The 17,162-nt window shown below is 35.6% G+C and overlaps 1 protein-coding gene across 1 annotated transcript in view; it reads left to right on the forward strand.

Moving 5' to 3' along the window:
- The first annotated feature begins 9,915 nt into the window (after positions 1 to 9,915).
- Positions 9,916 to 17,162, forward strand: part of LOC107599313 (phospholipid phosphatase 3-like) — a 53,681-nt gene continuing 46,434 nt past the window's right edge. The window contains exon 1 of the mRNA XM_016290863.1: positions 9,916 to 10,557. Coding sequence (XP_016146349.1) covers positions 10,368 to 10,557 — 190 coding nt within the window. The 5' untranslated portion in view covers positions 9,916 to 10,367. The remainder of the gene's footprint in view (positions 10,558 to 17,162) is intronic.

Consider the following 17,162-nt stretch of genomic DNA (forward strand, 5'->3'; position numbering starts at 1 on the left):
ATCAGCATACTAGTATGATTTCTGAAGAATCATGTGACACTGAAGACTGGAGTAATGATGCTGAGAATTCAGCTTTGCATCACAGGAATAAATTATATTTGAAAACATATTACAAATGCAGCCTTGGTAAGCGTAAGAGGCTTCTTTCTAAGAACATTAAAAAAATTGTACTGACCCTAAACTTTTGAAAGGTATTATACATTTAAATCAAACAAACTGTGGCATATTTCTGTACTATATTGTGCTATATTTCTTATATTTTGCTGTATAATGAAAAACAAATACATCGATACATTTTAAACTATTTGGACTTAAGTGTCCAAATAGTTTTTGTGGCTACTTTACGAACCGAAGACACATAACATGAACTCTTTAAAGTCTAAAAGGTTCAAAATGCTGACTTACAGTATGGTGAAAATACCATTAGAGGAGTTTCTTTGTTTTCAGCGTTGTTGACGTGTCTCGGATTCTGTTGGGAGCAGAAAGAATTAGATAATGTCAAGGCCTTTAATCTTTCTCACATTGTCTAAAGTAAAATATGGTACAAATATAGAAAACAAAACTAAGAAAGGAAGGTCCATAAGGGCTTTGAAGGTTGTAAAGTTGTAAAAAGCGAGAGCATTAAGCATTTGCACAGCATTTAAGATTTCATAGTTAAATAGATACAGTAGTTAGATGTTGCTAAGGTGGTTTAATTGCAAACACTATGAAGTTTTAAGGTGTTCAGGATGTTTGCTATGTTAATCTGGGTGGTCACTAGAGCACTGCCAAGAGTTGTCCAGTTCATTCCAGTCCAATTGATCTACCCCCTTTATCCCCATTTTTTTTTCCAAACATTTTTTTTTCAAATGTATGTACAACAGTGCAATATACAGTGCTTCTGATGTCAGACAAACAGAACGAAAAACATTATCAGGGAAAAGGAGGGGTGGTGGAGTGGCATTTCCCCTCAGTGGAATGATGTCATGATGTCTTCTTCTGCTGTTCTGCGGTTTCTGGTTTGTCTTTACCAGTTCAATACGTCTACATCTACTTTTTTTCGTATGTGTGGAAAAAAGAAAGTATAGTTTCAGACCTAAACCAATTTCGTTTTCAAACATCTGAATCAGGTTCTCATATCTTATAGGTGTTACTTTGGAATTAAACCACCATTTAACCGTTCTAAAAAAGACACATTCTGATCTTCTGAAGGTTGCCCAAAAAATATAATTTATTTATGTTTTTTTTTTTTGACTGAGCACAACTAGAATAGTAGCTTCATGACAAAACTGTGACTCAAAATAGATGGTAAAGTGGAATTGCATCAGATGCTGATCTGTATCAATAGAGAGTTTCATTTCTTATTTTCTATTGTGCTGAATTCTTCAATTCACAAGCTGGACTTGTTTTGTCATGTTCATGTGGTAACAATAGATTCGACCTTCCAACTGGCATGCTATCATGGCTAATTACTCGACACTGTTCAGATAAACAAAAGCATCTTCTGCAAAGTCAGATCGCTCCACTGTGCTGGAAAGAGAGGTGATGATTGATAGTGATATCTGCAATATTGATACTGAGTTTCCACATTGGCACCAAATGTGCTGTTTCCTTACTGTATACAAATGACTCACTGTATTGTGTGGTCATTGCACGGTTACTTATTGTAAGAGTACGGATCTTTTTATATATACTTTTACACTTAAGAAAAATGGTTCTTTAAGGAGCTGTTCACTTAAAGGTTCCTTGAGGAACCCAAAACTGTTCCTCAATTGAATCACTGCAAAACCCCCTATTGGAACGTGTAATTTTGTGTAGTTACTAAAATTCAAATAGTATATGTCATTATTTATGGTAGGGTGCAAAATGGCATCTGTAAATAAATGATATTTGAATGATATAGTTATTTGAGCTTATACATTTCAGTCTGTCTTGTCTGTAAATATAAGTGTGCTGTGATTACACATATCTGCGTTCCCCTCATCTGCGGTCTTGAGTCAGCTGCCGCTGTGGTCTGACTGTATCCCTCCAATATACAGATACGCATTACACAACAGAACCCGAAACAATGTAACCAGTTCACACAATACAATACCAGTTTGGACACACTTGTCTGAATTTCTCTTCATTTTAATTTAATTTTTACTGTACATGAAGTTCACAGAGCTGCAGCCTAGACTAATGGTTTCACACAATAAAGATTCCAAAAGTGGGTTTTCACAGCGATGCCGTAGAAGAACCATTTTGGGTTCCTCAAACAAACTTTCAGAGAATTATTTTTTTCTTTTCCCAATGGAAAGGTTCCATGGATGTTAAAAGTTCCTCATGGAACCATAAATGCCAGTAAAGAACCTTTATTTTTAAGAGTGTAGATTACAGATCTCAACCATACCTGCAGTTCACTAGGAGCTGGCGATTCTCTGTGGATGAAGTGGAGAGTTATTAATGTTCCCAAGCCTAGAGTGAGCAGGGTGGCCCAAACAAGCAATCCCCGGATCAGTCTCCTCTGATGGGCCAAAGCACCACCACCACCACCACCACCTCCCCCCCAGTCACCCGTTTTATCACTGCAGTACTCGGCAGATAGAGACATGATGCCCGACAGCCTCAGTGCAGGTCAAGTGTGAGAGACGAGTAAGCAAACTGAACCGAAAACACTGGTGAGTTTACGAAGCCTGGGATTGATGATGTAGAATGAGCGTGGCCTCAACCTCTCGTCTTCTGGTTGGCCCGTAGACAAACCTCAGAATGTGTCAAGCTTCCTGTATGATGGCGTGGTGTTTGTGTAAGTGTGTGTCTGTGTTCCTGTTTAGAGTTTCTCAGCATATGTCCAAAAGGAGCGCTGTAGTGTACTTTCCCCTAAAGCATGGGTGATGTGCAAGATGAAAAAGCTCTCATCTGGGCAGGGACAGGCCCTCCTACTTGTTGTCAACTGGAGGGAAGCAGGTGTCACAGTCCCTTTAATAGACTGCTGGGAGTTTTTATGCTACAAAACCATCACATTCTGGAGACCACATGTGACCTGTATTAAAGCATATACTGTGCTGTCGTGTACAGGTGCAAGTTTCATTTTTTTCTTGCCGTGACTTGTTCAGTGGCCAAAGTGAGCTTGTTCTGACATGTTCAGAACATAAGGAAGGAGTCATGTATTGTGGTAGCCACCACATTTACCACACTGCTTTAGACCAGTACTAAATTGAATGTGCCATGTTTATTTTTTGCATATGTTGTTATTCTGATTAAACATGTTCTGACATGTGATAACAAACACATGATGCTTATCCCTCGGAGTGTCTGTATAAAGAATAAACAGTTAACTTAGATATCCATATACAGTTAAAAAGACATTGTAGAAAATGTGAATGGATGAAACATAAAATTTATTTTATTATAAATTATTATATTAAACAATAAAAAACAATAAATAAATAAATAAAAAAGAAATTAAAGAAATTATATACAATACCATTGAGATTTTTAAAAATGTTTTTGACAGAAGTCACTTATACTCACCAAAGCTGCATTTATTTGATCAAAAATACAGTAAAAATAGTAATAGTGTGAAATATTATTACAATTTAAAATAACTGCTTTCTGTTTGAATATATTTCGAAATGCAATTTATTTGTGTGATGCAAAGTTGAATTTTCAGCATCATTACTCCAGTCTTCAGTGTCACACGAGCCTTCAGAAACCATTCTAATAATCTGATTTTCTGCTCACAAAACATTTCTTATTAATTTCAGTTTTGAACAGTTGTGCTGTTTAGTATTTTTCCGGATACCATGATACATTTTTTTGAGAATTATTTGATAAATAGAGAGAGAGAGAGAGAGAGAGAGAGAGAGAGAGAGAGAGAGAGAGAGAGAGAGAAAAATATTTATATACCATTATAAATGTATTTGCTGTCGCTTTTTTATAAATTTAACATGTTGAAAAATAAATTCTTAACAATTATGAAAAGAAAATTCTCTCTGACACCAAACTTTTGAACGGTAGTGTATGTGAATATATATACAGTGGGTACGGAAAGTATTCAGACCCCCTTAAATTTTTCACTCTTTGTTATATTGCAGCCATTTGCTAAAATCATTTAAGTTAATTTTTTTTCCTCATTAATGTACACACAGCACCCCATATTGACAGAAAAACACAGAATTGTTGACATTTTTGCAAATTTATTAAAAAAGAAAAACTGAAATAACACATGGTCCTAAGTATTCAGGTGGCCTCCATAATCCTTAAATGGAAGATGTTTGGGACGACCAGAACCCTTCCTAGAGTTGGCCGTCCGGCCAAACTGAGCTATCGTGGGAGAAGAGCCTTGGTGAGAGAGGTATGTCTCTAAAAATGGCTGTCCACCAACGTTTACCATCCAACCTGACAGAACTGGAGAGGATCTGCAAGGAGGAATGGCAGAGGATCCCCAAATCCAGGTGTGAAAAACTTGTTGCATCTTTCCCAAAAAGACTCATGGCTGTATTAGATCAAAAGGGTGCTTCTACTAAATACTGAGCAAAGGGTCTGAATACTTAGGACCATGTGATATTTCAGTTTTTCTTTTTTAATAAATCTGCAAAAATGTCAACAATTCTGTGTTTTTCTGTCAATATGGGGTGCTGTGTGTACATTAATGAGGAAAAAAATTAACTTAAATGATTTTAGCAAATGGCTGCAATATAACAAAGAGTGAAAAATTTAAGGGGGTCTGAATACTTTCCGTACCCACTGTATATAGTGTAAATCATCTAGGTAAAACTATATATTGTAAAGCATCCGGGTGTTGCACCTTTGAGTTTTTTTGTAATTCTTTAATTTAATTTAATATAAAATCTATAATATGAATCTATTTTTACTGTGTTACAGTAAGAATATAAAAGCAGGATAAATCAATAATGAAATAGGGTAATGAGAATTTTTTTTTGCATTGCATTGAGGGAGAAAATCACAAAAAATGTTAGTGGTTCAAATAAAATAAAATAAATAAATAAATACAGTTAATTTTTTCTTAAACTCATTTATTGCTATTTTTTAGATGTAAAATGAGCTCGATATATTCTTGACAGATTTGTGGATATCCACTCTAATATGGTCACGTACAAAGCTATCTACACTTGCACTATTGGCTATTGATTTTGTGTCTCAAGACTTTCACAAATAGTATTTTATTAAAAAATGTAATAATAATAAAAATAAAATAAAAAATGCTCATGTAACCTACATGCAATTACACATCCAATGATATGACCCAATTGTAGTTTTCCCTTGTGAGACCAAGAATCAAAAGCCTTAATATGAAAATAAATGGCAAACGATCAGTAACAAAGAATCATTAGCTTCCGTAGAAATCATTTTATTTGGAAGAATCTTTGCAAATTATATCAAGTAATCATGAATAATCAAGCAAACAGACCAAAATATCTGAAATAAATATGCAAATATACAATTCAGTAGCAGAAAATGAAGTGTGTGTGTGTGTGTGTGTGTGTACCTACTTAACCATATTTTGGGGACAAATTTGTACTAAAAAGTGAGCTAAACCTGACAAAATCTCCAAAAACCTCCCTTTGGGGACGTCCTCATTTGTAAAAATGGTATAAAAATAAAGTAAACAAAGTTTTTTTTTTAAATTGTAAAAATGCAGAAAGTTTTCTGTAAGGGGTAGGTTTAGGTGTAGGGTGATAGAAAATACAGTTTATACAGTATATACAGTATGTGTGTGTGTGTGTGTGTGTGCATGTTTGAGGACACAAATTTGTATAATAACATGGGTATGACAGGTATTACAACGAGAAGGTGATTTATGAGGACATTTTCAGTGTCCCCGTAATTCAAAAGGCTTATAAATAATTCAGAATGAGTTTTTTTGAAAATCTAAAAATGCAGAAAGTTTCCTGTGAGGGTTAGGTTTAGGGGTAGGGTTGGTGTAGGGCAATAGAAAATACGGTTTGTACAGTATAAAAACCATTACGCCTATGGAGAGTCCCCATAAACCATAAAAACAAACCTGTGTGTGTGTGTGTGTGTGTGTGTGTGTGTGTGTGTGTGTGTGTGTGTTGTATATGTTGACTGTCATGTCGAGTACAAACTGTGAGCTCCAGTCTGTGGTCTACCTGTGAAAGTTTAATGCCACACATGCTCTGTATGAATGACTCTTGCTATTTGTCATCAGCCAGATAAAGTGTTTCATGACACCTGCAGAAAAATAAAAAACCAATAAACCACAAAGTGAGAAATGATGAGATATCAACACTTTCCAAAGCCACAAGAGATTTTCCCAGCTTTTAAGGCCCTGGGTGAGATAATAAATCAGTGAAGAAAATCAAAAGAGGAACCTTGCTGTTCAGATGTGTTTGATTGAGAGGAACCGAAAGAGACAGAGGCACATTTGAAAGATTAGGTAATCTATCTGGGGCGAGTGTGGTGGGTGACTGGTCACTCTTGTGGGTGGATCTTTTGCCTCACCAGAGGAAGTTCAGAGTTTCAAAAAAAAACAAAAAACACCTGAGATGTGTGGGGATGTGATGGGAAAGTTATAATGGTGAACATGGTCGCATGTGTCTATAACTGACGTTTCTCTCTCCTACTCAATTTCCATCCTATACCAACTGAGGTAAATACAGCAAAAGTAATCCATTGTAACCAGACCTTTTTTTGTTGTTGTTTTGAGAGTGAGATCGATAGTCTTGTCTACATTTTGGATACATCCTACTGAATACTGGCCAACAACAGTCCACTTGGACAGGAATAGTCTGACATGTAAAGAGACTATGTTTTATGTGCATTTTCTAAAAGATTTGAAACTACAATAATAGAAAAGTGTGGAAAACTCATTTGATGGCCTGAATTCAGTTCATAAAACACAAGAGAATCGCCCAAATTGTGTGTAGACTCAGAATCCATGTCCATCCAAAAGTAATCAATTCAGATTATTTAACAAACATTATGCTAATAAGACATATCTTTTTTCTGTGTACTGGAAACGTCTGACACCAAGACAAACTCATTGTGTGTCCAAGCATGCTAATACATCTCATTTTGATTCTCAAACAAATGGTTGTTTGTCTCCACCTATAGGTCTTAAAATGTTTCTACACATTATGTGATGTTCTGGATGTGCAACGAGGGTTCACAGAAATAGACATCACTGGAATGGAAGTGACTGCCTAGATGAGCTCCATAAAAACGTCAGTTGATCCACACCACAAAGTTGATAATTTTGTGGGAGAAAACAGCACTTCTTTCAGTTTGGTTTGGATATTAAGCAAAGACACTTTGTCTAAGCACAGTTGGTGATAGTATAGACCGTGTACAGTTGGAACACTTTTTGATTTTTACATTACCACACAAAAACTAAAGTAAAAACATGTATTTTTTTCATGTGATATTTCTTTTATTTGTCTATAAAATAAAAAAAATATTTATTAAAATGTTCATGTCGGGTACAGTTAAAAACAGTACCCTAGTAGAGTAAACACTATACTTTAATAAATAAAATGAAATAAATGTTTATTTATTTTAAGTTTAAATTTTAATTAGCGTAACTGACTCATTTCAAATGTTATAATGTCTTAAAAGATATCATTCTACAAAAATAACTTTATTTAAGCTCTTTTGCTCCAGTTCTTTATTATAATTAGCAGAATATCTAGTATATTCAGATGTTCTGCTATTCAATAGCCCACAGTTCATTGGTAAATCAATGAACAATTAAGATTAAGTAATATTACACTTAAAAATACAACCGTAAAAACACAGGAAATAACATTCCCTCAGTCTGCAAGTGAGTAACTCACTCATTGAGAAAAGACCTCAAGATGGCTGTGGACATCACAGATCTTCAGCATTTATTCACTGTTGGTGTGATTGGGGCTTGAGAATTGCACAGACTCTGTTGAATCGGATGGAAAATGCCATTGTTAAAACACTCACCAGATGGCAATATTTCCCAATTCTCCAAAGTTCACCAGACCTGCAGATAATTGAAAACCTCACACAAATGTCAAGAAGCCCCTACAGAGAATGTCAAGAAGCCCCTACAGAGAGGCCCAAAACTCATCTAGTAGGTTACTTTATGTGTGCGATGTGACTTTTTTTACATGAAATATTAACCTATATTATTGTAATCGATGGTCACTGTGAAAGGAGTGTGAAGGTCTGACAGCTTTTCTTCAAGGCCTCCATTTAATGAAAAGGGGGAAAAAAAGATCAGCTGATCAGTGCTTCAGAATTAGTTGGAGTTGAAAGACAGGGAGAGGCAGCATTTGCCGGTTTCATGAGAAAGGAGCTGGAAGAGAGGAAGAATGAGAAAGACTGTGCCTAAATTGCTAGTGGGCTGCCTAGCTAGATGGCATTTCTACAATGCGCTAGAAATCATTTTATGTGATTCAACTGCTAAACAACACGCACGACTTTTGATTTAATAGAATACACACATATGGGGGCTCAAAGATTTAGTAACAACAAGAGTTAAATTATAATTAAAAGAATTGATTGGGAATTTTGCATGAGGACAAAAAAAAATAAAAATCCCCACTCAGCTTTCGCAACTGCCCAGCAAATGTTCGTCTGCAATATGTCTGTTAAAGCTCGCTTTATCTAGATGCATCTGCTGTGAACAAACATCTGATCTGATCTCTAAGATGTCCGTTTTACATACATTCTAAATCATAAACATCTTATAGACATCTTCTAAACGTCTATTTGACATCTGCTGGAAAACATCTTATAGACGTTTTGCAGATGAGCAAACACTCTAAAAAATATGTCTTGCAGATATAAATGCAGACGTCAAATAGACGTCTCCGAGATGTACGTGTGCTACCAGGTTCATATTTATCACGTGGATTCGCCGTGTTGACCAACAGAAAGCTGCTTATAAAGGTGACACCTGTGTGAGCTGTGCTTCATACATAGCTATACTACTGACGATGGACCCTTTTCACATGTCCAGAAGTCAGCATAGTTGGGTAAACGTCTGTAGCAGTGAATGGGAGACTACACCAAAAATATTTTTTTGCGTTCCCATTTGCTCAGATAGCAAAATAAATATTCCACGATAGTGTTTCCATGACTTTATTCCAAAAAGAGGGGGGAAAAAAATAGTAACGTGGTCAGAAGAGAAAACATTGTCAAATGTCCGCACTCCCACAGCCGCTGTGTTAGAAACACCCTCACTGCAGCGTAAACTAGTTGCAATTTGATGCAAAGGTACAGGAAGTATAGTTTTATAAATGTACATTTTTTAAAAAGAAAAACTTTGCAGGATGACCATTGCAACGCGGCATCATAGTTTCCCGCGAAATTTAGTTCACTTCGTCATAAAACAAGAATCAACAAACAACATGGCCGTCACCTGAGGAGGCAGTTAGACCAAGACTGCTGCTTGATAACATTGACAACATACAAGTTTATCAAAATTTTTTAATGTCATAAACGTATGACAAAAACAGTGCTTGTTTAAACATTATTTAACATAACAACACATGTCTAATTGTTCTAAATTGCGTCATAAGACAATTTTGGTTGCAAGATAGCACATGTACGTCTGCAAGATGTCTGTTAAAGATCTCTTGATCTGGAAAGCATCTGCTGTGTACAAACATCTGATAGACGTCTTTCAGATGTCAGTTTTACATACATTCTAAATCATAAACATCTTAAAGACATCTAATAGACGTCTATTTGACATCTAAAAGGAAACCTCCTATAGACATATTGCAGATGAGCAAACACTCTAAAAAATACTCTTGCAGATGTAAATGCAGACGTTAAATAGACGTCTCCGAGATGTATGTGTGCTATCAGGGACAACAAATTGCGCACCCCAAATTTTGTCCCTAAGCAGGCAGCTTGCAAGTTTAAACGTCAAAATGCTGTCTGGGTAGGCAGCTCATAGGTTTTGAGACAGCCCTAGAGAGGGCGGAGGAATAGCGCTAATGCCCGCAAATCAAAACACGATCCGCTTCAAGTTTTCTCTGGGTTGTAGAAAGTAAGTTGTTTGACATGAAGAGTACAAGTCATAGAGGATGACAAACTCTTAACATATGTTTTCAGGAATGTGTTTTTCTCCATCATGTCCAGATGATGATGGCCAAAGTGCAGCTGAAACTTTTCACAAGCGCTGGGGAAAGGAGTTTTCATGTAAGTTAAGAGAGAGCGGACCAGGATCCCTGTACAAGTCTGTTCGCTTTATTAGTTAAGACTTGTGTGTATATTTCAGTATTCATCATCTACACGTGTGCCTGTACCTGCTGTGACTTACTGGAAACTTACTGGATTTTAACGTAAAACATTCAGACGATTCAAAAACTTCAACTCAGCTTTAGTCCTAACCTGTCAGATTGGCTTTATTGACGCCAACATAAGTATTGAATTGAACGGACATCATGCAGAAGCTGAATTCGGTAAACAGTCACGCGGAGCTCCAGCAGCGGCTGGCGGATCACGGCGGATCCGGAGACACTGCGCTGGAGAACGGCACCAAACACATCCCGAGTCCCGCGGAACCCGTGGATACGGTGCAGTGCTCCAGCAGAAAGATGCTGGTCGGGCTGGACATCCTCTGTTTGCTCGTGGGTAAGAGAAGAAAGCTGACACTTTGTAGTAACTTAGATTATGATTTTAATCATATAATGCAATGTTATTGTTTGAAAGATATTATGAAAAGTCAGCAGAACTTGTACTGGGTTACACTTTATAATTACAAGCATTATATAATGCTTTGCAGGTCAAATCATGACGTTTCTATTAGATTTCTATTTATTTAGCATTATATAATGTAGTAATGAAGGTTTTTGAAAATGTTGCCAAGCTGAAGTGTTTTTTTCCCACCCCCTCCCCTCCTAAGCAAAGACAACAAGTTTAAAACACCACAACAGATTTATCTGTAGGTTGTGGAGCTTCCACTTCATCTGTTTACCTCATAACAACAAAAAAATTCTCCACAAAAGATATTGTTTTCCTGCTGTCAAAACATGACACGGGAACAACATTTCAAAAGTGGAGAAATACAAAGTTGCTCCATCCAAATAATCCTCTCAAAAGCCAAATCAGAGCTTAGGAAATGAAAATAATAAGTTCATAACCTCTACGCACGTGGTGTGTGTGTGTGTGTGTGTGTGTGTGTGTGTGTCTTGAGTTTAGAGTTGGCAGGAAAGTTTGTCCTGGGAAATTCAGCCGTATCCGTGGAAGCAAGCAGTTCTCCAGAGAAAAGTCAAACTGCCTTTTCAGATGCCCTGAACTGCATGTGTTGTTTACTTTAATTGTTTTGGTTATACTTTATTGTAGCTTTCATTAAAACAGTATTAGTTTCACCGTAAAAAAATAGGGAAACTGCACAATTGTTTGTGCTCCTACCTGATCTGACCCATATTTATTTATTTATTTATTTTTCTTTCAACCTTATGTACTCAAGATTATTGTCAAATAAAATAATATTTTGGTCTTTATGAAACACATTTATTAGGTGACAAATTTTGTTTCGTCAAAAAAGATTTTCTTAGTATTTTTGTCTTGTTTTCCATTACAAATATCTAAACATTCTTAAAACAAGATACATTTACTTGAGAAGCAAAATGACTTAAGATATTAAGTCTTGTTTTTTTTTTTAACTATCAGAATAAAAAAAAATAAAAAATCTTGTTTGCCCTTGAATTAAGGTTTTTTTCTTACCCCATCGGTGGATATTTTTCTTGTTTTAAGCAAAAACACAATTTTGATGAATTTTCCAGTAAACAAGACAATATTTTAAGTAATTATACTTCTCAAGTAAATGCGTCTGCCGTTTTGATTCAAGAATGTCTAGATATTTACACAACATGAAAGTTATTATGAAGTGTGAAGTTTCTCTGCCACTTCCCAAAGACTTTTTCATCTGCACAAATCCTAGCAAAATGTTGTCCTGTTAGTTTGTTGACACATTTACTGCTGTCTGCAATGTTGATAGTAAAATTAGTTCACACCCCATCTGTTTCAGATGATTTAATGTGTCACAGCAACATTCACAACAGGGATGAGGCGATAAACACTTCAATTGTGTTTTTTTGTCGTTGCTTTTGGTGTGCCAAATAGAACCTGTCCAGGCAGACAGACAGGTTACAGTAAGTTCTTCACTGGCTTGACTGTGCGGATCACTCACATAAGACCTGCTGTAAGCCTCCAGAGAAAAGTCCTTGTCCCACAGAATCTGTTTTTAGAACAGTGTCTGGTTCCTGCTTGAGGTTTATGGAGGAAAGGGCCTCCTTTGATTTAGGATGATTGTCACTTTCTGACTTATGATGTTACAGTCATGCACTCAGCAGGTTTGTGCACTCTAACCGGATTAATACGTGATTAAGAAAGAGGAGTTCTTATAACCTTGTGATGGCAGACTGCAGTATGTCGAGAGTGAGCAGAGAGGAACTGTGCTGTGGGATGAGGCATGACGTGATAAATGACAGGGTCATTTGCGATTGCTCACTCTGGGTAACATCGTGCGTGCATTTTCCTCTTTTGATGGACGTGGAACTGTCAAACATTCAGAGCCACATGATGCAGCTCATTTATGCTGTGTTCATCTGAAGTATTGAAATGTTGCTTTCTGGTACCCTTGAGCATGAGTTTGAACTGAATGTAATGTTTGCACTTCTCAGACACTTAAAGGGTTTGTTCACCCAAAAATGAAAATTCTGTCATTAATTACTCACCCTCGTATTGTTCCAAACCCGTAAGACCTTCGTTCATCTTCGGAACACAATTTAAGATATTTTTGATGAAATATAAGGGCTCTCTGACCCTCCCATAGACAGCAAGGTAACTACCACGTTCAAGGTCCAGAAAAGTACCAAGATGAACGAGAAAGTAGTCCGTGTGACATCAGTGGTTTAACTGTTAAGTTACGAAGCTACGAGAATACTTTTTTGCGCAAAGAAAACTAAAATAACTAGTTTATTCCACATTTTAATCTATACTGCGTCACTTCTGGATGCACGTTAATGACAGTATCATGATGCGAGTGTGTGGCGTCGCCGGCGCTGACCCAGATCCGGCGTGATGACTTATTATTAATTATTACGCCGTTATTTTAGTTTTCTTTGCACAAAAAAGTATTCTCGTAGCTTCGTAACTTTACAGTTGAACCACTGATGTCACACAGACTACTTTGTCGATCATCTTGTTACTTTTCTGGACCTTGAACGTGGTAGTTACCTTGCTGTCTATGGGAGGGTCAGAGATTTAATCAAAAATATCTTAAATTGTGTTCCGAAGATGAACGAAGGTCTTACGGGTTTCGAACAACACGAGGGGGAGTAATTAATGACATAATTTTCAATTTTGGGTGAACTAACCCTTTAATTGCATTACATTTGAATGAAACTGTACTGTAGTTTCATCTATACTTAAAAAGTCTTTTTGAACCACTTAAGTAGGACTTAAATACATCTTTATATGTAATTTCATAATTACTACTTTTGTCTTTGAAATATGGTTAAATTGTAATGCTGAATGTACTGGCAAGCACGTATTGGTAAACTAAAATATACTTTAATATAATTTCTGTTGAAAAATTGTACGTCATTTATTTAAATATATCATTCATTTGATATTTATAATGATGAAGGTGCAATTTTGTGCATTCAGAAAATATTCATTAAATATAATTTTACTAGTTTACTAATTTATTTTAAGACTTTTATTTTGAAATTAAAAAGTGCACCGTTTAAAAGCATCCTTAAGTGTGTTAAGAAACATAGTCATGAAAGTGGACTCTCTTTTAGTACACTTGAGCTTTATTTCATTAATATGATCTTATCTGCAATTACATTTTTTTTAAATATGCTTTTACATTCGATACAATTAAGTGCACCTCTTTTTCACAAGGATATGTTGGATTTAATAATTGGATTCTCTATTGGATGAAAATAAGACTAATAAAATGGAAAGATATGTTTCTAAAATCTGCGACTACAACCTTTGACTGCGACTACAAAGTTGAATGCTGCATAATACACCAAGTTTATATGTTTCTGGTCAACTATGAACATCTTTCAGATTGGCTAATGAACAATATTATTTAGATAGAAACTTAGCAACCTGGCTCGTTAATATAGAATGTGCAGTTATAGTTGTGAGTTTATTGACCATTTACAGTTTTATAATATAAAACATATTTTCTGACTCTAAAATCTGATTGGATGAACTATATTCAAAGGTGCTGCAAAACACACCTGTGACTGCACAACAGTTGAATTCTGCGGTATATTAAGCAAGTGCATGTTGTTTGGCAACAGTGAACAACCTACATTCAATGAATAATATTTATTGGTGCAAGTTTATTCTGCATTTTATTACCAGCATATTTGAATGTTAACTAAACATGGTGTCTGCATCGTATTGCTCTTGGCTTACTGTGTTTGAAGCTTGAGCCTATCTCAGGCTTAAGGATTGTAACTGATTTCCGTGTGTTGTTTTTTCAGCAGTGAATAGGGTATTCATGCCACGGCATTCTGATCCACTTTTAATAACCCAACAAAGCTGGAATAAGAGCAGTTTTGATGGCGGATCTGTCAGGGAAACTCTTGCTGTGCATGTGAAAGTGAGCGCTGACTGCATCAGCAGCGGAAAACAGCGCTGCAGATTGATTACAGAGGCACTCAGACACGCTGAGACGATCGATCACTCACTTGGCTCCGCTTCTCTGCAACTCTTTTGTCAGTACATTCCACTCGGCCAGACTGCGATACATAAGGAAGTTCTGGAGAAATGCTTGCCCTGGAGATCTGCTTGAGTACCTGTTGCTTGAGCGGGTCAAAGGTGAAAGTGTGAAAGAAAGGTCACAGGCATACCTGAGTGCGTGTTATGAGAGAGAGCCTGTTGAAACAAGCACTACTGATTCCCTATCACCCTCTTCCACAATTTCACAATCCTCTTATAGCTGTGGAAAGAAAAAAATATATATTATATGTTGGACCAACATATATGGTCGTATTGCTGCAGGACAGTACTGTGCCAGATCTCACTTTGAAACTATTGAATGTTTGCCAAGATAAACATTGCTTTTTTGCCTCATCTGAAAGTAAAAAACAAAGTTTAAAAGGCCATGAAGTTTGATGGTCATATGCTTTACAGATGGAGACCGACAGGCAAATAAAAACAGTGGATGGATAGATGGTTTTTAAAGTTTTTGTAAGAATCTATTAATTTATTCCATATACATATATAAAATGTAAATATATGTGCAAAAAATGTAAGAAATAAAAGTAAAAAAAAAATATATTTTTTTAAATATATGGTACATATAAGGAAATATTATTTCATTTTATAAATCTATAAATAAAAAATTAAATCATGAATATATAGACCTGAATTTAAAAATATGAAATTTCCATTTAAACAACTTTATCTAACAAATAATCTAATATTTATACTTTTCTGACAAAATATTTATTTAATTTAAAAGTAAATCCTGAATATATAGATCTGAATTGATTGAAAATCCAAAATTTACTTTTAAATAACTTTAAATTATCCAAATATAATATTTATATTATTTATATATGTAAATATATCAATCCTGAATATACAGTACATACACCTCTAAATAAGTACACAAAATCTACATGTATATACTTTTTTACAAATCTGTATTTAAAAAGTAAATTCTGAATATATAAATCTGCAATTATGTAAATCTGAATGTTCTGTGTGGTTGTTAGGCAGTTGCTAAGATGTTTCTTTGGTTTCTAAGGCGTTTTGTCAAATAAAATCAAGTGTAATGGTTAAGACTGTCCCTTAGAAAAAGTACCATAGTAGTACCATGAAAATATACCATACAATATACTTGATAGCATATGTTTATTTGAAATATATTCGTTTTTTTTATAGATAATGGTATATCATTTTTTTTAAATGAACCATTGATAAAATCAGTGAACAATGGTACTGTCAGTGGTAGTGGTTTTGTGAATGATTTGGTTTCAATGATTCAGTGTTCATTTGAACCCTGAGTGCCTCACCAGATTTGTACAGGTAAGACGCCCACAGCTCTGATCTAAAGGAAATGACTGAGACATCAAAGCAAAAGACATAGACATGGCAGTGAGTGTGTGTGTGTGTGTGAGTTAACATCTCATTGAGTGAGTAAAGCATTTATTTAGAGAGGACAGGCGTCCTATCAGATGGAGTGATGCTGTACCTGAATGAAGCTCCTCTTCCTGTTTATCACTTCTCTATCCTTCACCTTTCTTCTCTGCCACAAAATGCAGCATCAAATTGAAGGTGCTCTTTCAAAAGAGCCAGTGGAGTGTGCAGCAGTGTGAGGCCTGTAGGTGTGTGCGTATAAAGTGTCTGTTTGTATAAAACGTCTTGTGTTTCCATTAAGCTGGCAGAGAAAGCTGTCAAGTGAGACAGTGAGATTGCGGCACGCTGGAGCATGTCAGTTATGTGGGCGGCAGCACATTCAGGCCTGCTCATGAGCACATGGTGTCTGCCATTTCCACATGCTCATTCATGTTGATAAATGCACATGGATCTCTGCTCTCTTCACATTAATAGCTCAATCATAATGTCAGTGTGATAGTATAAGCAGTGTTGGGGGTAACGCATTACAAGTAACGCGAGTTACGTAATCAGATTACTTTTTTCAAGTAACTAGTAAAGTAACGCATTACTTTTTAATTTACAAGAGAATATCTGAGTTACTTTTTCAAATAAGTAACGCAAGTTACTTTTTTTTTCCAATTTATTGATTGACAGCTCTCCTGTCCCCATGTTGAGAGAAATCAGAAGATGTTACTGTAGTTCTATAATAAATATGAATATGCATTATTTCATCTCACTCACACACACACACACACACACACACACACAAAAAAACAGATTCAGTAGTCCTCAAAATGAATAAAAAATAATGCAACTCAGAATCAATATTGTAACGCATTACTTTTAAAAGTAACTTTCCCCAACACTGAGTATAAGTAGTGTCAAATATGGTATTTACGGAAGTTCTAAGCGGCCATGCATTATTAATTTTTTTCTTCTTGTTTTCTCGTTATAACGACTTATTTTCTCATTATATGGTATTGGATAACACTATATATTTTTTTGCTATAGCTGTAGTTAAACATTACTATATAGCTTTGGTTATACATTTGAATATTTGTGTAAAAAAAAAAAAATATATGTATTTTTTTGTTTTTGTTTAT

This window comes from Sinocyclocheilus grahami, unplaced genomic scaffold (assembly GCF_001515645.1).
Source record: "Sinocyclocheilus grahami isolate Dianchi unplaced genomic scaffold, SAMN03320097.WGS_v1.1 scaffold264.1, whole genome shotgun sequence".
Lineage (NCBI taxonomy): Eukaryota > Metazoa > Chordata > Actinopteri > Cypriniformes > Cyprinidae > Sinocyclocheilus > Sinocyclocheilus grahami.